This window comes from Bos indicus, chromosome 22, assembly GCF_029378745.1.
Source record: "Bos indicus isolate NIAB-ARS_2022 breed Sahiwal x Tharparkar chromosome 22, NIAB-ARS_B.indTharparkar_mat_pri_1.0, whole genome shotgun sequence".
Lineage (NCBI taxonomy): Eukaryota > Metazoa > Chordata > Mammalia > Artiodactyla > Bovidae > Bos > Bos indicus.
In genome coordinates this window covers 57125563-57148210 of record NC_091781.1, presented here as the reverse complement: position 1 = coordinate 57148210, position 22648 = coordinate 57125563, and the positions used below count along the sequence as shown (strand labels likewise).

The 22648-nt window shown below is 45.7% G+C and overlaps 1 protein-coding gene across 5 annotated transcripts in view; it reads right to left on the bottom strand.

Moving 5' to 3' along the window:
• Positions 1-14766, bottom strand: part of RBSN (rabenosyn, RAB effector) — a 28028-nt gene extending 13262 nt beyond the window's left edge. The window contains exons 1-4 of one of the 5 annotated variants that reach the window (XM_070776941.1): positions 14361-14766; positions 7443-7767; positions 3103-3243; positions 295-395 (exon numbers count right to left, since the gene is read on the bottom strand). In XM_070776941.1, coding sequence (XP_070633042.1) covers positions 295-395; positions 3103-3243; positions 7443-7590 — 390 coding nt within the window. In that variant the 5' untranslated portion in view covers positions 7591-7767; positions 14361-14766. Of the gene's footprint in view, positions 1-294; positions 396-3102; positions 3244-7442; positions 7768-9245; positions 9420-9475; positions 9498-9524; positions 9761-14360 lie in introns of those variants that run through there. The other 4 variants (XM_070776938.1, XM_019984708.2, XM_070776939.1 and 1 more) reach the window with 4 other exon arrangements.
• Positions 14767-22648: the final 7882 nt, after the last annotated feature.

Here is a 22648-nt window from a genome sequence, read left to right as displayed (position 1 = left end):
GGACAGGATCTGAAGGCAGAAGGGCTGCCAGGCAGTCAAGTGGGCTTCACAGGAAGGAAAAGGGAAGCTAGGTATGTGGCCAGTCATCGACCCGGGCTGCTACCCTCAGTAAAACCAGCCCAGGCTAGAACCATGCACCACATCCTCAGCACCACTGTACGTGGGGTGTTTTCCTGCCAGCGTCAGACACACACGATAGATTTAAGGTGACACACCCGCTGCAGAAATGTAAATTTCCCTTCAAAGAATTTATACTTGCAGAAAAAAAACGTGTTTTAAAACAAAAAAATTTACCTTCTCTAACCTGATTATTAATTTATTGACTTCAACGACATAGTGGTCAATTCTGGCAGCTCGGTGTTTTTTGAAGTCAGAAAGATGGCTTCGCATAGCACCTAGAAGGAAGGGAGGAGTCAACATAAATGAATTGTCATTTCCCTGAGGGAGCCTCCCTACCCTGAATTTCAAAAGCAAGCCAAAAATCTAGGATTTTAGAGTCTTAATAAAAATTTAAAAACTAGAAAAGCAAACGGAAGGAAGTTTGCTAAAATGATAACTATGGTCACCTTGGGGCCACAAAGTACATTAAGAAAGACCTCAAGGACAGAGCCTGGACTCTGGAACCAGCCTGTGCTCAATTCTGCCACACACTGTGTGACCTTGGACAAGTTCCTTAACATCTCTGTAACATGGAGTACTCAGCTATAAAATGGGGAAAACAGGAATAGCTACCGCACAGTGCTGTTATCCAGATTAAAGAAGTTAAATTTATAAAACCCTTAGAACACTGCCCGGCATGTGAACTTTTGTTAAAGAAGAAGGAAATAACATTATGGGCCTTTTTTTTTAATCTTAAACTTTTCTATACTTTTCACAGTTGGTACAATATGGCTTTTTCATCAGAATGAACACAACCCTTCTCTAAATAGCCCCCAACATACAAATGCTAAGAGACGCCTTTGTGGGGCTAGTTCAACCGATAGCATCCTCAGTCCAGCAGCCAAGACCTAGGACAATCCTCATACAGATGGAACCAAGTAGCCTTTTGTCTCAGAGCATCTGGAAGAGCTCCTGCTCAATCTCTCACCGCTTCTGAAAGCCGGCCCTGACCCCAACCCCTCCCAGCACTCAATTCATTTCTTCCTCCCAAAGACGGCTTGTTCATGTAGGTACTTTACTGTATCTAGATCTTTATACTAGATTCTTTTTTTTTTTTTTTTTAAAGATTTTGATGTGCATCATTTGTAAAGGCTTTATTGAATATGTTACAATATCGTTTCTGTTTTATGTCTTGGTCTTTTGGTTGCAAGGCATGTGGGGTCTTAGCTCCCTGGCCAGGGATCGAACATACACCCCTTACATTGGAAGGTGAAGTTTTAACCACTGGACTGCCAGGGAAGTCCCAAGATCTTTATACTAGATTCTTAACCATCTATTATTCTCTTCTTCCTAGCCATAATGTTAACATCTAATTAAAATTTAGTTTCAAATTTTTAGGAGTGTTAATAAGCATTAACTCTGAAAATCTGCCATTCTCTTGACCTTTTGCAATTTGTGCCTTCCTTCAGTTGTTAAATCAGGGAAGTTAACTGGAACATCACCTTGAAAAATTTAACACTGGCAATCATGAAATAAGTTATCAAAAAACTCATAAGAGGTCATACACTTAAAATGTCTCCTTCATGTTTTTAATTGTGTTTCATATGTAACAAATAAGTATATGCATATAGTCTTATTTCTATTTTCTCCTGCCATGATGAAAGTAAAACGTTGCCACTCTCTAATATGTTAGCCACTGGCCACACATGGAGATTGAGCTCTTAAAATTTGACTGGTGTGTGGTCGTGGAACTGACTTTGACTTTTAAATCTTATTTAACTTTAAATGGAATGGGCATCACTATCCTTTCCACCTCACATGGCTTTTATGAAAGGTGAACAAGATAATGAGTATCAAAGTATAGTAAAGTAGTACCTGACTCCCCTAGCAACTGGTGGTTAAGACACCACATCCAATGCGGGGGTTGTGGCTTCAGTCCCTGGTCAGGGAATTAGGATCCCACATGGCACGTGGCTCAGCCAAAAAGCAAACAAAGTATAACAAAGTACTACCAAAAAAAAATCATTATTTATCCATCACATGGACAGACAGTATTATATTAATGATCACTAACGTTCAACAGTTAAAGGACATGGAAGATTAGTTCAGCTCCATGTGGCATGATCTTTTTGGTAAAAGCTTCACTGAGTTATCATTCAAATACATACAATTCACCATTTACAGCATACAAAATCAGTGGGTTTTAGTTTACTGACAGGCTTGTGCAACCATCACCAAAACAATTTTAGATTACTTCCATTACCCTCAAAAGATGATAACTCGGAAAGCAAGTAGATGATACCACAATTACACACTTCAGAAAATTAAGCTGCATGAACCGGTGGTTTTCAGTAGGCAGGTAGCATCTATATGAGAAGAGACAGTGGACTGTGTCTGGACTGATGTCCAGAGACTCGGACTCCTATTTCAGTTCTGCAGCGCCCCAGCTGCCTGACCCTGGGCAGGTCCCCATGGAGTTCAGCAACAATTAAATGAGAGTCCACATGTAAAGATTTAACTCGGTGCCTAACGCCGCAATGCTTTGTGTTTGAATGCCCAGCTCATCCTTGTTGGTTATCTCTCCCCTGCTGCTGCTGCTGCTGCTGCTGCTGAGTCGCTTCAGTCGTGTCCGACTCTGTGCGACCCCAGAGACAGCAGCCCACCGGGCTCCGCCATCCCTGGGATTCTCCAGGCAAGAACACTGGAGTGGGTTGCCATTTCCTTCTCCAATGCATGAAAGTGAAAAGTGAAAGTGAAGTCACTCAGTCGTGTCCAACCCTCAGCGACCCCATGGACTGCAGCCTTCCAGGCTCCTCCATCCATGGGATTTTCCAGGCAAGAGTACTGGAGTGGGGTGCCATTACCTTCTCTGTATCTCCCCCCACTAGGACACAAAGGTCATGGGACGCTTACAACCATGCAGGTTTACTGGTGTCTCTTCAGCCAACTCTGAAAACATACAGACGCTCAATAATGAATGAATGAATGAAAAGCATTTCTTACCAAGCTCCTGGGGTTCCCACATGTAAGGATCGACCCCTCCATAGCTGAAAGACTCGTATCCTTGGGTGCCTGATTCAGCTCGATCATCTCCTTCCCGTTTCAACAGCCTGTTCTTTGCTTTCCTAGCCTTCTGGACAAGACCTTAAAAAATGGAACAAACGCCATATGAATCCATGAAGAATACCAGTGGAGTGTTGAGGTGCTACAGGAACAGCACTCAGATTTCCCCCATCAACAGGCTCCCAGTGCATTTCATGAATTCTCCTGTACCAGGGTTCTTTCATTCTTCAAGGACAGAAGCAGTAGGAGGGAAGGAGGCAAACTTCTAGGACCACTGTCCCAATCCCATCCTCCAGCCCGTATCATTATAGGGATCTTCTCGCTTAAAAAAATAATTGATTTAAATCAATTATGAAGTTAAGGGGAGACTCAATGGCAGGCTGAGGAACATAAGCAAACCCTACCAGAAAATTGGTTCTGAGGTCAAGACTCTTGGATTCAAAGACCTGGACAAATACTATGAAAGGTCTGTACATGCTGGACGTGTAGTACAGAAGGGAACCCCTGGGTCTCGGGTCCCATAAGAAAGCTGCAGATGGTGATTTCAGCAGTACTGTTATGATTAAGTCTAGTCTACAATCTTAGGGCTGCAAAACAGACTTCAGATAAAATTCAAGAACTTCAAGGACAGTTAATAGTTGGAGGCCAAGGAAGGACATACAAGGAACCATGTGCTCCTATGAGGACAAAAACGCCCAGTCGAGAGTTCGAAAGGTGGAGGGAGGGCTAGCCAGCAGGGGCATGAGGACACTACAGAGAGCATCGTCTCCCCCCCAAGTCACTCCCTAGCCTTGGGTCTTGCCTCCCAGATTCCAGCAAGACAAATGGAATCAGAATCTGTATGAACACCAGAGTGGCTCCCAGATTTTAAGTTTCCCAAATAAGAGGCTGATTAAGAGGAACAGAGAGAATCAGGAAAGATAATTCAACTGACAGCCCTTGTGTCCTGAAAAGGCTCTGGTAAAAAAAAAAACAAAATGCATTTCAGACAAGGCACATGTCCTCAATTCAAGATGGACCAGGCAATGAACCCTTCCTGAAAGGTTTTGTATGGCTTTGGGGCAGAAGGCAGCTACAAAGGAAGCCTAGAACCCACAGTGTAGCACAGAGAACTCTACTCAATGCTCTGTGGTGACCTAACCAGGAAGAAAATTAAAAAAGAGGGGGATGTTTGCCTACGTATAGCTGATTCACTTTGCTGTACAGCAGAAACTAACACAACATTGTAAAGCAACTGTACTGCAATAAAAATTAAAAACAAGAAGGAAAGAAAACAGTCCCCCCAAAAGATCAAAAATAAATAAATAAAATAATTTAAAAAATAAATAAAGTAAGCTTAGTGAAGGCACCAGGAGGACCATGGGCTGTAGACACAGTGTCCCTCTGATGCCAGATATTGGGAGTTAGGAGAGAAAACAGCCCAAAACCTGCCCTTGAAGGGATGGTGAGGCTACTTTTAAGAGGCTATGTTGGAGTTAGAACCAAAGCTTAAGTCAACCAAAGAAGGTTCCTCTTGTAGCCTTCCATTGTGACCAACGCTAAACGGAAAATGAGGAACGCCCTCCCTAATAAAAGCAGGCTTTCGTGCTCGCAGCCTGGCCCCTTAGCTGGCATCATCTTTGAGAGTTCTTTCCAGTCCCAGGTTTTCCAAGCACCCACAAGTCAAGTAAAGGAAGCAGGAGGAAGGAGCAAGGAACTCCACGTGGAGACGTAGTTTCCAGTATCTGATCAGCCCACAGCATTTCAGCTCAGTACCACGTTTCTCCTTTCCATTAGTTGAGAAGAAAGCCGGAGTCTTGACTTCTTGCAAATGTTTTGTGATTATGAGCCAGATGAAAGGAGAGGGGCCTAAAATCTAGGTGTCTGATTCATTTTGCCCATCTTCCCTTCACAGCCAAAGCTGACAAGAAATCCACTGTCTCTCAAAGGAGGCAGAAACACAAAAGCAGAGAGAAACACTGACAGAAAAGAGGAACTAAATTTGATAACTTCCAGTCTCTTTCTAGCCAGGATTCACGATTAGCCCTCACTTCCTTTCAGACGGAAACAAAAGGTCCTCTATCTATTATTTCAATAATCTTACACATTTTCCCTAATAGAAGCGCAGTCGTCCCAGCAATGTGAAGACACCACTCTCTAACCTCTCTAGCCACCAGCACCAAAGCCTTAGCAGAATCCCAGTATACGACCCAGTCCAGCTGACACCGTGACTGGGTGTTCACGGAAAACCACGGAGCCCCTCAGTTGTCCCAAGGCCACTTAGACAAGCAGTTCATTTGTTTGCTAGTTTTCCAGCTGCAGTGTTCGCTGTGATCAGAATACAGGGCCTCACCTCCGCTGTGATGCCACGGGCAGAGCATGGAAGACACGGGGCCAAGGCCTAGTTCTGTCAATCCCTGCGTGACCTTGGAGAAGTCACTGTACATCTCAGAGTCTTGCTGTTTCTCTGTAAAATGAGATCAACCACCTTCCTGCAGGGTTGTTGGGAGAGTATGTGAAAGAACACACATTTCTCTCTTGTTCTTTCTTCTCTTTCGTCTCCTAAGAGCCTCCTAAGAGGCTGCTCCAGACTCTGCAGCCAGAAGCCACCTCGTCCACTGTAGCCCTCAGGATTCTGAAATGTTCAGCTGTCATATTTTTTGTCAGAGGTTATAAGTAGTAATGCTTTCAACAACTTTTTTTCTGAACTGAAAAGTGAGACAGGGAGTGAGATTATTTTGATTACAGGCGGTGTGTGACTCACATGTGTGGAGGCCAAAGTCCACTTAGGAATACATGGATCACTCCTTTCTCTCCCACCCGACAAAGTTGTGAATACGGCATCAGACCTTTTTAATTTCATTGCCTTCAGAAGTGTGGCCAGCACTTAACTGAATCACTAGGAAAGAGCGTTCCAGAGCACCAGCATCGTACTTAGGGGTTAGAGTCTGAAATCTAGGAAATGAATACTCTGAACAGCAAAAATTGCCTTCAAAAATTCTTTTTACAACCCTTTAGGACCTGAGGGTCCTTGGAAGCTCACCAAGTTTGGAAACTTGGAAGACACCAAGTTTCACCTCTGTGGGTTTTCCTCCTTACATTTCAACCATACCTTCCTTTTCCTGCGCTGCAGAGGGCAAGGTGCAGTGAAGGAATTAAGGATGGCAGGAAAGCCTGAATCTGTGACAGGTAAACGGGTGTACAATGTGCCTCCGCTTACATAGCAAAGGAAAGGAATTCCACCCCAAAACCCTCTGGCACTGGCAGTTGGATAATTCAAACAGGCTAGAAGAGACAGCAGAGAACAGTAATTACACTTACTGGGTTCAGAGCCAGGCTCCACCTCACTGTGCAGCTTCACATTATATGTGAAGCCTCACTGTGTAGGCATTATCTCGGCGTTTCATGTGTGTGTCTGGAATCCTCATCAGAAAAATGGGGCTCATTGACAATACAGTTATGGTGAGAATTCAATGAAATTGATGCAGGGGAGTGTTTTTAATACTGCCTGCTAAAAAACCTGGAAATGGCACCCCACTCCAGTCCCCTTGCCTGGAAAATCCCATGGATGGGGGAGCCTGGTAGGCCTACAGTTCATGGGGTCACAAAGAGTCGGACACGACTGAGCGACTGAACCGAACTGAACATGGAAAACACTAGAAACATGTTCTCTATTGTTATTATTAACTTACTCTTAGTTATCGTGTGATGGTGGTGTCAACTACAAACTGGCACTTACCAAGAGCATTGCCAACAACTGAACAACAAAGTGTGTGCCACCTGCCTCTGGAGACTGAACCCCACGCTGCTCTAGCTGCTGACCTTCAGCAACCCCTGAGGGAGTTCAGGGTGGAGGGAGGTGCTCTGCGCTCCAGGGAATCTGGTGGGACAGCTCTTTAGATAGTTGGGTGTTTTTAGGAACAGATTTTATGATCTCAATCCTTGGATCTCCTCATATCTAGAGAAGCACTAAATCCCTTCATGGTGACATCAGACCCTCATGACTAACAAAAAACCTGTTGTAAATTGAGTGCTTCATGGTACTGAACTCCCCCTTCACCAAAACCTTATATATTGACTCTCCCCCACTTCTGCTTTGGAGCAGTCTCTCAGAGCTATCTGAGATGCTGCCTCCAGAGCTGCAGTCCTCATTTTGCCCCAAATAAAACTTAACTCACAACTCTCAACTTGTACATCTTTTTTTAGTCCACAGTGGCATCCATGGGAGCTGATAAAAACCATCCCATGAGTTAAAGCTCCAAATGACAGAACAGGATAAGCAGGAAATCCTAGCCTCTTACTTTTAATTTGCCCTTTGACATCACGGTCTTCCCCGGAGTGCTCTTCCTCATAATGTGACTGCAGCTGATAGAAAGACTGCAGGTCCTTCAGGCACAAAGGGCAGAGGAAGCCCTCTCTCACTTCTCCTGGGTCATCCAGAGACGCCATGGGGTGTCTCTCTCAACCCCCAAAACGCAGGGGCCTCATGCCAAGAGTCAGCTGGATTCCTCCACAAGAGACAAGGGATCCCACAGCATTAGCTTAGACAAGGGATCAAGCAGCACCCAGACGATGCGGAAGTGGCATCATGGTCCCAGATGAGGTGTCCTCTCTGGAGCAGAAGTCCTGCGAAAGGAAAAAAGAAAAGGGAGGGGGTAACAAATTCAGGCAAATTAGCAGCAACTGAGAACTTTCCTTGTTCTTTTCACAATTCAAGATGGGTACTTAATGTTTTCCAGTGCAAGTCTGAGAATACAAACTGCTTTCCCAAATCCTTAGACGGAAACCTAAAACTTTGTAAGCTGAGACCATCACTGGACAACAACTCAATGAAGAGGGAAGCACAGACTCCTGAAGATAAGAAAGGAAAATACAACATCAAAAGGGTCAATTCTCTAACATTTATTCCAACTTCATAATGTGCATGCCATGTCTGAAGTAGTTCTCAACAAGCAGAAATTTTTACTTGACTCTCTTTCCCTTGACCATTTATTCAACTACATATATGGAGTTTTTGCATCTGTATCAGAAATGCACTGATGTTAAAGGGATAGCATCTATCCTAGAAACCAAACAAAAATGTCAACTTCAGTCTAAGGAGCAGCATTAGAAACTTGAGTGATCAGAAAGAAAAATCTACTTTGATCGCCTCAAACTGAAAATAACACAAATATTTATCAAAAAAAAGAAAAATATATTTGTGTCTTATTTTGTACGGTACTTGTTCATAAACTTACTAGACTTCATAAACCAGCAAACCTAACATTCTCCCTGCCTCAAAAATAAAAGAACCCAGTGCTTAAACAATTCAGAGTTTAATAAGTTACATTTTCAGTTTTATCCAGCCTGGACAAAGTCACTTTCAATGTCAACTTGAAAAGACTCCCAGCCACAGGGAAAAACGTAGGCAAAACCATTCCACCAAAGCCAGAAAAACTTCTCAAGAATCTGAGGCCACAAACGAGGGTGGAGAGTGAGCAGGAACGTATGAACCTCAGCTTTGAGCTGCCGATGGACCCGCTTACAGGCCACTGAGGAGGGACTGCCCAGTCATCAAAGCCAAGCGGGGTCGGTGTCCCAGGAAATAAACAAATGAAACACGAGGTTCCTGTTTTCTTCCTCCAGTGAAAAAGCCCGATGATTACATACAATCACAGCTCAGCCCCTTCCACAGACAGCCGCTGAAAGAACAAGCAGTTCCTAGCCAGAGGATCACCCGAGCCTCCTCTCTTCCCACTCACCCAACCAGCCGCAAATCCAACACCACTCCCGAAATCTCAAGGCACCCTCACGTCCTCGAAAAAGCACTGCTCAGGGTGTTCTGTCCCTGGCACCTCTCCTCACAGCACTAACCTCAATTTGTAACCACAGGTACACAAAGCGACGAAAACCCACAGCCTGTGAGCTGTGTGAGGGCAGAGGCCACGTCCATGTTCCTACCACCACACCCGCAGGTCAGTGCCCGGCACCAACCTCCGATGATCCCAATAACGCCCCGGGAGGGAATGAATGAATGAACGAACTCTTAAGATCACGTAACCAAACACCCACTACAAACCACCTAGCTGGGCCCCACGTCCACAACACAAGCGAGACCCGCATACCCGAAATCCTGTCCGAAATCCAAATAAGGCCCACGGTTCCTGCAACTCCTCGTCCAGCGCGAGCGCCGCCGGCCGCTCGCCGCAGCCTGGGACCACGCAGCCCCCCGCCGCAGAACCCAACACCGCTAACGCGTCCCCGCGCAGCCACGGCCGGAGTAAAAGCACCGCGGACACTCGGGTGGGGCGCGCGGCAGGAGAGGCCCGGCGCCCACCACGCAAGTCACAGCCACCACAACACAGGGCCACCCGGCCACCGCCACCAACCGCCCGTCTGCTTGCCGAAGCGGGGTGGCGCCCCAACCCGGAGAGTCGCCTGGCCTTCTCTGTACCCTGCTCGGGCCTCCCCCGGGCGCTCAGGCCTGTCCAGTCGTCAGACGCGGGCTCCGGGCCTCCACAAGCCTTCACTCGGGCGCGGCCGCCATCTCCATCAACACCTCGGCGCTCGGCAGGCACGCCTGCGGCGGCACCGAAACCAAAAGACCGGGGGAGAAAACACGTAGGAGCGCCGAGTCATCGAGAGGCCGGAAAAAAATTCCCCAGGAACGGCGCAGCGGCGGCTTCTGCGCAGGCGCCGGAACGAGTGGTCGGGTTTGTTTTGTTTTTTCCCTTCAGTCGTGTCCGACTCTGTGCGACCCCATAGACGGCAGCCCACCAGGCTCCGCCGTCCCTGGGATTGTCCAGGCAAGAACACTGGAGTGGGTTGCCATTGCCTTCTCCGAGTGGCCGGGTGACGCTCCTTGATTATACGTTTTTCCCAACCCCGGAACTTGGGGTTGTTGTTCAACTGCTAGGTCGTGTCTGACGCCTTGTGACCCCATGGACTGCAGCACGCCAGGCTACCCTGTCCTCTTTCTCTCTCTCTGTCTCGGAGTTTGCTCAAACTCATGTCCATCGAGTGGCGATGCCATCCAACCCGCTCATCTTCTGTCATCCCCTTCTCCTCCCCGCTTCAATCTTTCCCAGCCCCAGGGTCTTTTCCAGTGAGTCAGCTCTTCGCATCAGGTGGCCAGAGTATTGAAAGTTCAACTTCAGCATCAGTCCTTCCAATGAATATTCAGGGTTGATTTCGATTAGGATTGACTGGTTAGATCTCCTTGCAGTCCAAGGGACTCTGAAGAGTCTCCTCCAAGATCACAATTGGAAAAGGCCTTCTTTATGGACCAACTCTCACATCCTTACATAACTACTGGAAGTTCAGGGGCTGAGAGTCGGGGGGTGGTGGCGGGTGGGGAGGTGGGGAGAGGTGAAGTTAAACCCCATCCCTTGCTTTCCACTCCATTGCACAGATTGGAAAACCGAACCTTGTAGCCCTTTAGGCCTTGGCCAAGGTGCGTAGTATATGAGGCATCCAGGGGTCTTTAATGCGTCCTCCAGACCAACAACTGCAGTTCTATTAATAAATTAATTAGAAACAATAAAAGTTCTGGGGCTTCCTAGGTGATTCAGTGGTAAAGAATCCGCCAGGCAATGCAGGAGATGTGGGTTCGATCCCTGGGTTTCGAAGATCCCCCGGAGGAAGAAATGGCAACCCACTCCAGTATTCTTGCCTGGGAAATCATATGGACAGAGGAACCTGGTGGGCTAGAGTCCGTGGGGTCCCAAAGAGTCACACGCAACTGAGCACATATACCTAGTACATAAAGGTCCTGAGAGCTAGAGAGAAAAGGCTATTTGAGAAACTTGCAGTATGTGGAACCGTCTAGAATATTACTGCATGGGCTTAAGCTTGAAATAAGACAGAGGATCCAACCCAAGCATGTACAGGGTGCTCAGGAAAATCTGTGAATCTTCAAATGCAAAACAAGATGGCGATGAGACATCACCTGGTAGCTGAGTGGCTGTATCACCAAGAAACGTGCTGGTGAAGATGGGAACTGCGACTGTAAAGTGATGCAGCCATTGTGGAAAATAGCATCAGTTCACTTCAGTTCAGTCACTCAGTCGTGTCCGACTCTTTGCGACCCCATGGATCGCAGCACGCCAGGCCTCCCTGTCCATTACCAACTCCCGGAGTTCACTCAAACTCATGTCCATCGAGTCAGTGACGCCATCCAGCCATCTCATCCTCTGTCGTCCCCTTCTCCTCCTGCCCTCAATCCCTCCCAGCATCAGAGTCTTTTCCAATGAGTCAACTCTTCACATGAGGTGGCCAAAGTACTGGTGTTTCAGCTTCAGCATCAGTCTTTCCAAAGAACACACAGGGCTGATCTCCTTTAGAATGGACTGGTTGGATCTCCTTGCAGTCCAAGGGACTCCCAAGAGTCTTCTCCAACACCACAGTTCAAAAGCATCAATTCTTCGGTGCTCAGATTTCTTCACAGTCCAACTCTCACATCCACACATGACCACTGGAAAAACCATTGCCTTGATTAGACTGACCTTTGTTGACAAAGTAATGTCTCTGCTTTTCAATATGCTGTCTAGGTTGGTCATAACTTTCCTTCCAAGGAGTAAGTGTCTTTTAATTTCCTGGCTGCAGTCACCATCTGCAATGATTTTGGAGCCCAAAAAAATAAAGTCTGACACTGTTTCCACTGTTTCCCCGTCTATTTCCCATGAAGTGATGGGGCCAGATGCATGATCTTCGTTTTCTGAATGTTGAGCTTTAAGCCAACTTTTTCACTCTCCACTTTCACTTTCATCAAGAGGCTTTTTAGTTCCTCTTCACTTTCTGCCATAAGGGTGGTGTCATCTGCATATCGGAGTTTATTGATATTTCTCCCGGCAATCTTGATTCCAGCTTGTGCTTCCTCCAGCCCAGCGTTTCTCATGACGTACTCTGCATATAAGTTAAATAAGCAGGGTGACAATATACAGCCTTGAGGTACTCCTTTTCCTATTTGGAACCAGTCTGTTGTTCCATGTCCAGTTCTAACTGTTGCTTCCTGACCTGCATACAGTATGGAGTGCCTCAAAAAATTAAAAATAGAGCTGCAATGGGGTTCACTAATTCTGCTTCTAGGTTTTATCTGAAGAAAAGACTAACTGAAAAAGGCATCTGCATCCACTTACCTGCTGCAGCATCTCTTACAAGAGGCAAGATATGGAAGCAACCTAGAGTATCCAGGAATGGATGAATGGATTAAAAAAAAAACAGTGACCCAAAAAAGGGGGGGTGCTCATTATATTCACCATGGGCCTCGGTGACCCTGACTGCTTTGACATCCCTAAATCTGAGGAGACTTGAATCCCAAGGCTGTACTGCAGTGGGGCCGAGGGAGGTAAGACAGGATAGTCTGGCAAATGAGCCCCGTTTGGGCCTCTAATACCTCGTCCATGCTGATGGAGACCAAACTCTCCTGACCCAGGCGGGCGCTGCAGCAGCACAACCAGACCTACTGCACCCAAGTGATGGTGGACATGGAAGATGCAAGAGCTTCGAAAAGTCAACTGGTCTCCAATATCCTAGTGGTAGGGTAGCCTTAGTGGCTGGACTGCAAGGAGATCCAACCAGTCCATCCTAAAGGAGATCAGTCCTGAGTGTTCATTGGAAGGACTGATGTTGAAGCTGCAACTCCAATACTTCAGCCACCTGATGTGAAGAGCTGACTCATTTGAAAAGACCTTGGTGCTGGGAAAGATTGAGGGCAGGAGGAGAAGGGGACGACAGAGGGTGAGATGGTTGGATGGCATCACCGACTCAATGGACATGGATTTGGGTGAACTCTGGGAGTTGGTGATGGACAGAGTCAGACACGACTGAGTGACTTCACTTTCTCTTTTCACTTTCATGCATTGGAGAAGGAAATGGCAACCCACTCCAGTGTTCTTGCCTTGAGAACAAGAACAGCCTGGTGGGCTGCCGTCTATAGGGTCGCACAGAGTTGGACACAACTGAAGCAACTTAGCAGCAGCAGCAAGGCTGTATATTGTCACCTTGCTTATTTAACTTATATGCAGAGCACATCATGAGAAATGCTGGGCTGGAAGAAGCACAAGCTGGAATCAAGATTGCTGGGAGAAATATCAATAACCTCAGATATGCAGATGACACCACCCTTATCACAGAAAGTGAAGAGGAACTAAAAAGCCTCTTGATGAAAGTGAAAGAGGAGAGTGAAAAAGATGTCACAATGGTAATAAATGTTGGGGGGCAAGGAAAAAATGAACTCTCCTTCACTCTTTTTGGGAATATGAACGGATAAGACTTAGAATGGTAGGAACGTTCCCCTTCAAAAAAAAAAAAAATTTCAATGAGGGACACTTCCTGAGAGTCCAAAGCTAAGACTCCATGCTCCCAATGCAGGAGGTCCAGGTTCGATTGATCCCTGGTCAGGGAAATAGATGCCACACGCCACAACTAAGCAACTAAGAGTCTGCATTCTGCAAATAAAGATCCTGGGTACTGGAACTAAGACCAAGGGCAGCCAAACAAGTAAATAAATAAATATGTATTTTTACAAAATACCACAAAAAGTTGAGCCGGTGATCAAACTCCTGGACATAAATGCAAAAAAAAAAAGAAAAGAAAACCTGACATTCGAAAGGAAACATACAAACAACATTCACTGCATCATAATTTATGATATGAGAGCCAAGAAGTGGGATCAACAGGAGTGTCCAGAGAGAGACGGATGTGTCAAGATGTAGTACGTATATATAATGAACTATGACTCAGACAAGAAAAAAAAACAATGAATGAAAAACTGCCTTTTGCAACAGCATGGATGGACCTAGAGTTGATCATACTGGTGAAGGGCGTCAGGCAGAGAGCAAAAGTAGCCTATGATTTCATGAGATGGCATCAACAAACTAATACAAACATAGCCATTTACAAAGTGGAAACCTATTCCAGGAATCAGACAATAAACTGATGCTTAACGAAGCAAAAAGCTAAGTGGGGAGATATATTAGAAGTACAGGAGTAATATATCAATTCTAATACATATAAATAGTCAAGGAGGACCTAATCAACAAGGGAACACTACTCAAAATAATCTAAAAACCAACAGTTTAAAAAAAATAACAAAGAATACTTCTATATAAATGTGTAATAGAAACAGGATGCTAAACACTCAAAGAAACACAACATACAATATCAACTTTATTCCAACATAAACAAAAGACCTGAAATTGAAAGAAGAAAAAAAAAAAGATAATGCCAAGGCTCTGTACCTGAAGTCTCGGTGACTGGGGCTTGTGTCACGTCCCCGGAGCCTGAGCAGCCTGGGGCCCCCGAGGCTGGACTCTGGGCCAGCTGAGAGAGCTGGGGAGGACGTGTCTCTCCCTTGAGACCTGGAGTGTCTGGTCCCACGTGGACCGGACCATGATCTCACGATCCAGGTGCACCCTCTGCATCCAAGGATCGGTGCGTGCTCTGGACTGGAAGAGCTTGCAAAAGTCACCTGGTGCGCAACTCTCACGCCGGTGGGATTCCCCGCTGCAGCCTCCTCGCATGGAGCTGTCTCCCCACCTAGGAACCACAGCGTCCTCAGCGGAGCGGTCTGTCAGGGCTTGGCATCCGTCGGGGGTGGGAAACGTCCCGGGAAACAGCAAGGAGCACAAGCCCTCGGCTGTTTCTTCTCGGCCTGTCCACCCTCCTCTCCCACCCAGGAAAGCCACTTTCTTTTAAAGCTCTGCTTGCCGCCCACCCAGACCCCAAAATGGAAACGTGCTGCCGCCTTATGGATACGTCCTGTAACAACACCTTGAAAACCAAAGCTTCTGGGGACTGGATACTCAAAAGCGCTGGGGCCCTGGAAATGACACCCCACCTCCAGAAACGTCCTAGGGTTGGTCATCAGAAACAGTTCAAAAAAGAAGCCCCATTCAAGATGCAAATTTCAAGAGGTGAGTGGTAGGCAGGCAGAATGAGTTCCTGCGGTGGTGATTTTGCTTAAGCACAAGAGCAGCAAGCATTAGGGAGAGACAGATAGAAATCTCAACCAGATACCACTTCACAGCCATCAGAGAGGAGATCAGGAAAAATGCAATAGAGAATCAAAGCGGGATAGGGCCCAGGGGAAAGGGACCCATCCGACGGTCGTTTGGGGAAGGAAAAAGCACAGGAATCACGATGGCAAAGGTTTGAAGGTCGCACCCTCAGAGAAGATAAATACAAATACAGATGGATCTCTACCAATGGGTCCCGCAATCACACTCCTGAAACTATATGCAAAGAAAAACTCTGATTCCCAAACAAAGGGTGGAAACAACGGGCGAAACCAATGTTCACTGCAGAATAATCTGCAATCCCAAGGTCAGCAGGCAACAAACATGTCCATGGACAGATGGATGCGCCAGCAAGACGTGGCACCCAGATGCAAGGGACTCTCACTCAGCCATAAATAGAAATGAATGAAATGCTGCCTTTTGCAACCACACAGATGAACCGAGCTGATCATACTTAGTGAAGGACCTCAGTCACAGAACGACAAATAGCCTGTGATGTCACTTGGACAGGCAGTGGAAAATGGACAGAAACGGACCTGTTGACCTAAGAGAAAGCAATGCCCAGACCCAGGAAAAAAAAAAACAACAAACTGATGGTTACCAATGGAAAAAGGTGGGGGGAGGAGGGAGGGATGAATTAGGAGTCTGGGATTGACGAATCCCCACTAGCATACAGAAAGTCGTCACGAGGACCAACTGTCCAGCATCAGGGACTCTGCTCAACCCTCTCTAACAACCTGTATGGAAAAAAAAGCCTGAAATGAAATGCGTGGATAACAGTTAGGGTACCTAACACCCAAAGAAGCACAACATTGAAAATGAACTCAATTCCAATTGAAAAAAAAAAATGAAAACTCTAAAGGAAGAGGGCACACACACACACACACACACACACATTAACACACAAAATGCCACGACTCTTCCCTGAGCCCTCAGTGACCTGGGCTTGTGTCATAGCCCTGGAGCCTGACCAGCCTTGAGCCCCGAGGCCTGGGAGACGGTAGAAGTTCCCAGAGACCTAGAAAATGCCCGGGGAGGTAAGTAAAAACAATTCAAAACACAAGCACCTTTCAGAGAGCAAATGTCAAGAGGGCTTTTTACACCCACTGTGTGTTTTAATTTTTTGCACAAAAACCATGGCTCTCCCTTATCAATTATTATGAGAGGGCAATCAAATCACCACCAGGTATCACCTCACACCAGTTAGAAAGCAGATCAATCAAGGCTGACAATACATTCCAGGGAGGGCATGGAGGAGAGGGAGGCCTCCTTCGCCATTTTTGGGAAGGTCAATTGCTAAGAGCCATGATGGAGAACGGAAGGAAGGGCCCTTTCAAAAATAAAAATTCACCTACCATTTAAGCCTGAGATCACACTCCTGGGTGCTATGTGAAAAAAATAAAAATTAAAAACAAACAAGTAAAACCAACCTTCATTCGCAAAGACACACTCACCCAACCTGCATGCAGCGTCATTCACAAGCGGAGACCTGGAAACAACAAAAAATCTCCATCGGTGATGGATGCCTCAAGAAGATCTGGTTCATTCATACCCTGGGATATTACTCTGCCAAAATAAGGACTGAAATACTGCTGTTTGCAGAAAAAACAGAAAAATGGATGGACCTGGAGTAGACCACACTAAGTGAAGGGCCGCCGGCATAGAACCACAAACACCTTCTAATGTCATTTAGAGACGGAATCCAAAGACTGAAACAAATGGACTCATTTAGGAAAGAAAAACTGATTCTCGGGACCAGAAACCAAACAGATGGCTACCAAAGCAGAAAGAGCAGGGAGAGGCATATATGAGGTGTTTGAGAGTAATAGATATGCACTAATATATAGATAAATTATCAAAAAGGTCCCATTCGCACAGGCTGCTGTGCTCCACACACTCTAGAAATCTGTATGGAGAAAGAAATCAACACAGAACATGTTTAGCGTAACAGAATCAGGTGGCTGGAAACCCTCCCCCCCGCCCCCAAAAAAACCCACAACGTTGTAAATGAACTCTATTCCAACCTAACATAACCCCTTCAACCTAGAGAGAAGTGGGGTGGGGAAAAAAAAAACAGAAACGTGAACACTATCTCCCTGAAGGCCCTTTCAGCAGGCTTGTGTCACCTTTCTGGGGCCTGAGCAGCCTGGGGCCCTGCAGCCTGGACTCGGCCAGATGAGAGAGCTGGGGAGGATGGGTCAGCAAACGAGCTCCCCTGAGTCCTGGAGTGTCTGGTCTCTTGTAGTGGGGACCACAATCTCCCGATCCAGGCGCAGCCCCCTGAAGCCTCCATGAAACCTCCCGTATCCAAACAGCGGTGCGCGCTCTGGGCTGGAAGAGCTTGCAAAAGTCACCTGGTGCGCAACTCTCACGCCGGTGGGATTCCCCGCTGCAGCCTCCTCGCACGGAGCCGTCCCCCGACCTAGGAACCACAGCGTCCTCCGCGGAGCGGTCTGTCAGGGCTTGGTATCTGTCGAGGGTGGGAAACAGCAAGGAGCACAAGCCCTCGGCTGTTTCTTCTCGGCCTGTCCACCCTCCTCTCCCACCCAGGAAAGCCACTTTCTTTTAAAGCTCTGCTTGCGGCCCACCCAGACCTGGAAATGGAGACGTGCTGCCGCCTTGTGGACATGTCCTGTAACAACACCTTGAAAACCACCGCTTCTGGGCACTGGGTACTCACAAGCGCTGGGGCCCTGGAAATGACACCCCATCTCCAGAAACGTCCTAGAGCTGGTCATCAGGAACAGTTCAAAAAAGAACGGCCGATCACGAAGCAGATTTAAAGAGGTGAACAGTAAGCAGAATGTGCTGCTGCGGTGGCAATTTTGCTTAAGCACAAGAAAAGCAATCATTAGGGAGAGGCAGATGGACATCTCAACGAAATACCACTGAGAGAGAGAAGGAGAAGATGAAAGCAGCAAGGAAGAACCCTGTACTATAGGTGATAATGAAACAAAGCTCCAGGGGAAGAGCTGTGCAGCGTGTCTAGAAAGCAACCAGCCCCGAAAGGAACGGGGGACACAGGACTTCAGGAAGAAGGTCCCCACGAAAAGCAAGAAACAGAGAAAACACCTGATGTGTTTGTCTACAAAGGAGGATGTTTTACAGATTTGTAGGAGAGTTTGAGGGTGAATTATTTACAAGTATATAGAAAATACAAGACCTTCCAGAACTAACACCAAAACAAGATGTCCTTTTCATCACAGGGGAATGGAATGCAAAAGTAGGAAGGCAGGAGATAGCTGGAGTAACAGGCAAGTTTGGCTTGGAGTGCAAAATGAAGCAGGGCAAAGGCTAACAGAGTTTTGCCAAGAGAATGCACTGGTCATAGCAAACACCCTCTTCCCACAACACAAGAGACAACTCTACACATGGATGTCACCAGATGGTCAATACCAAAATCAGGGCTTCCCTGATAGCTCATTTGGTTAAGAATCCACCTGCAATGCAGGAGACCCTGGTTCAATTCCTGGGTCGGAAAGATCCGCTGGAGAAGGGACAGGCTACCCACTCCAGTATTCTTGGGCTTTCCTTGTGGTTCAGCTAGTCAAGAATCCACCTGCAGTGCGGGAGACCTGGGTTCAATCCCTGGGTTGGGATATCCTCTGGAAAAGGGAAAGGCTACCCACTCCAGTATTCTGGCCCAGAGTCCATGGGGTTGCAAGGAGTTGGACACGACTGAGTGACTTTCACTTTTATATTCTTTGTAGCCGAAGATGGAAAAGCTCTATATGGTCAGCAAAAACAAGACCTGGAGCTGACTAAGGCTCAGATCATCAGTTCCTTATTGCAAAATTCAGACTTAAATTGAAGAAAGTAGGCCATCCAGGTATGACCTAAATAAAATCCCTTATGATTATATAGTGGAAATGACAAATAGATTCAAGGGGTTAGATCTGACAGACTGCCTGAAGAACTATTGACGGAGGTTCGTAAGACTGTGTAAGAGGCAGTGACCAAAACCATCCCCAAGAAAAAGAAATGCAAGAAGGCAAAATGGTTGTCTGAGGAGGGCTTACAAATAGCTGAGAAAAGAAGAGAAGTGAAAGGCAAAGGAGAAAGGGAAAGATATACCCATCTGAATGCAGAGTTGCAGAGAAAAGCAAGAAGACAAAAGAAAGTCTTCTTAAGTGAACAACACCAAGAAATAGAGGGGAAAATGTCCTTTCAAAATAGAAAGGGAAAGACTAGAGATCTCTTCAAGAAAATTAGATACAAAGGGAACATTTCATGCAAAGATGGGCATGATAAAGGGCAAAAACGGTAAGGACTTAGATGAAGCAGAAGAGATTAAGAGGAGGTGGCAAGAATACCCAGAAGAACTATACAAGAAAGGTCTTAATGACCTGGATAACCACCATGGTGTGGTCACTCACCTAGAGCCAGACATCCTGGAGTGTGAAGTCAAATGGGCCTTAGGAAGCATTACTATGAACAAAGGCAGTAGAAGTGATAAAATTCCAGCTAAGCCATTTCAAATCCTAAAAGATGATGCTGGTAGAGTGCTGTACTCAATTAGCCGGCAAATTTGGAAAACTCAGCAGTGGCCACAAGACTGGAAAAGGTCAGTTTTCATTCCAATACCAAAGAAGGATAATGCCAAAGAATGTGCAAATCACCACACAATTGTACTCATTTCATAGCAAGGTAATGCTCAAAATCTTTCAAGCTAGGCTTCAACAGTATGTGTACTGAGAACTTTCAGATGTACAATGTGGATTTAGAAAAGGCAGAGAAACCAGAGATCAAATTGTCAACATCCACTGGGTCACAGAAAAAGCAAGAGAATTAAAAAAAAAAAATCTACTTCTGCTTCTTGACCATGCTAAGACCTTTGACTGTGTGGATCACAGCAAACTGTGGAAAATTCTTGAAAGAGATAGGAATACCAGACCACCTTACCTGCATTCTGAGAAACCTGTATGCAGGTCAAGAAGCAACAGTTAGAACTGGACATAGAACAACAAACTGGTTCAAAATTGGGAAAGGAGTGTGTCAAGGCTGTATTTTGTCACCCTACTTATTTAACTTACATGCAGAGTACATCATGAGAAACGCTGTGCTGGATGAAGCACAAGCTGGAATCAAGACTGTCAGGAGAAATATCAACAACCTCAGATATGCAGATGACACCACCCTAATGGCAGTGAAGAGGAACTGAAGAGCCTCTTGATGAAGCTCAAAGAGGAGAGTGAAAAAGTTGGCTTAAAACTCAACATTCAAAACACTAAGATCATGGCATCTGGTCCTATCACTTCATGGTAAATAGATGGGGGAAAAAATGGAAACACTGACAGACTTTACTTTCTTCAGCTCCAAAATCACTGCGGACAGTGATTGCAGCCATGAGATTAAAAGATGCTCCTTGGAAGAAAAGCTATGACCAGCCTAGACAGTGTATTAGAATGCAGAGAAGTCACTTTGCCGACAAAGGTCTGTATGGTCAAGGCTATGGTTTTTCCAGTAGTCGTGTACAGATGTGAGAGTTGGACCATAAAGAAGCCTGAGCACTGAAAAATTGATGCTTTCAAACTGTGGTGCTGGAGAAGACTCTTGAAAGTCCCCTGGACTGCAAGGAGATCAAACCAGTCAATCCTAAAGGAAATCAACCTTGACGATTCATTCGAAGGACTGATGCTGAAGCTGAAGCTCTAATACTTTCGCCATGTGATGTGAAGAGCTGACTCATTGGAAAAGACCCTGATTCTGGGAAAGACTGAGGGCAGGAGGAGGAGGCAGCAGAGGATGAGATGGTTGGATGGCATCATTGACTCAATGGATGTGAGTTTGAGCAAACTCTGGGAGATGGTGAAGGACAAGGGAGCCTGGCATGCTGCAGTCCATGGGTCGCAAAGAGTTGGACATGACTTAGCGACTGAACCACAACAATGTAGACACTAAGCAAGAAGGAACAAATGGACTGATTAACTCCAAGAAAAACAAAGTTGTGCAGGAAAGTAAACTTCACAGTAGTATATGGCAGCAATGAAGAAACCCAGTTGTCTTAATAAAGTAAATTTTGACTATTAACCTAAATTTACGTAATAATTATGCATACATGCATGCTCAGTCACTTCAGTTGTGTCCCGACTCTGCGACCCCATGGATTGTAGCCTACTAGGCTCCTCTGTGCATGGGATTCTCCAGGCAAGAATACTGGAGTGAGTTGCCATGCCCTCCTCCAGGGGATCCTCCTAATCCAGGGATTGAACCCACATCTGCACTGCAGGTGGATGGATCTTAACCATCTGGGTGGATCACTGAACCATGTGGAAAGCCCATGTAATAACTATATGTGGAGCATAAGTGAGTGGTGGTGAAGAGAGAGGCGGAAAGAGTGCGTGAGAGAGAGAGAGTGTGTGTGTGTGAATGGAGTGCATGAGAGTAAAAAATTCTCATTTTCCATAAAAGGGTGACAAAAAATGTACAAAACTGAAAACAAATCAAGAAATAACAGTCAAACCACATTACTTATAAATATGGAGATAAACACCAGAAGCCTCAGTGAAGGAGATGAAAGCAGCTTCTCTGGGAAAGTAGGAGCTGTGCAGCAGAGAAATGCTGCTTTTCGTAAAAACCTTGGGGTGTCACCTGATTTTTAAAGTGTGCAGGCATCACTTTGAGAAGAGTAAAAATTAAAAACACAAAACCTCAATCTAAAGCAAACACTGCAAAATCTGTTAACCTGAGTGGTGGGTATTCTGGGCATTCATGTTATTCTCTAACACTACATTTAAAATAATTCCTGTTTTTTAAAGTTTCCTTTCAGTTCTAGAAATACCATTAATTTGTTATTCAACATGAATTGCCTCTATTATGTGGAAGAGGAGGAGCTTTAAAAAAGTTAATGGTGTTATCGTAAAGATTAAAAAACCACAAATCCTATAGTTTAAAAAATCTTATATCCAAATTACATTTTTCAAAGGTTCTTTGACTTTTATTTTCAAAAAACTTAGTATTTTTTTGATAAATGCCTTGAAAGAAAGCCTTGTCCGCTATGTCAAAAGAAAAGTCCCAAGACACAATACATATAACAAGTGGGGGAGAAACAAGCTTCAGAATAACATATATGAATACATTTATGTAAAAAAAAAAATGAAAAAGACCAAGCCACTTCCTACATGTCTATACACGTACAAATACACACAGAAGCGCATGCAATGAGATCTGGAAGCAAACACACCAACCTGTGAATAAGACTACCTCTGGGAGGCAGATGGGTTTGGAGGCGAAGAGAAGGTAATTTCAGAGTTTGCTTCTATTTGTTTCTGATTAATAATTAATATATGTAGCAAGAAGTTCAAATGGCAAAAAGGTACACACGGTGAAGACCGGCCCCCACCCGGCTCATGTCAGCCCCTGGCCCTTCTCCAGAGGCAGCCTCCTGTCTGTCACTAGTTTCTTATGCGACCTTTTAGCCTTATTTCAAACACACAGAGAACACGTTTACACGCAAAACGCACTTTCTGTGAATAGTTACCACACTGGTCATACTGCGCACTCGACTTTTC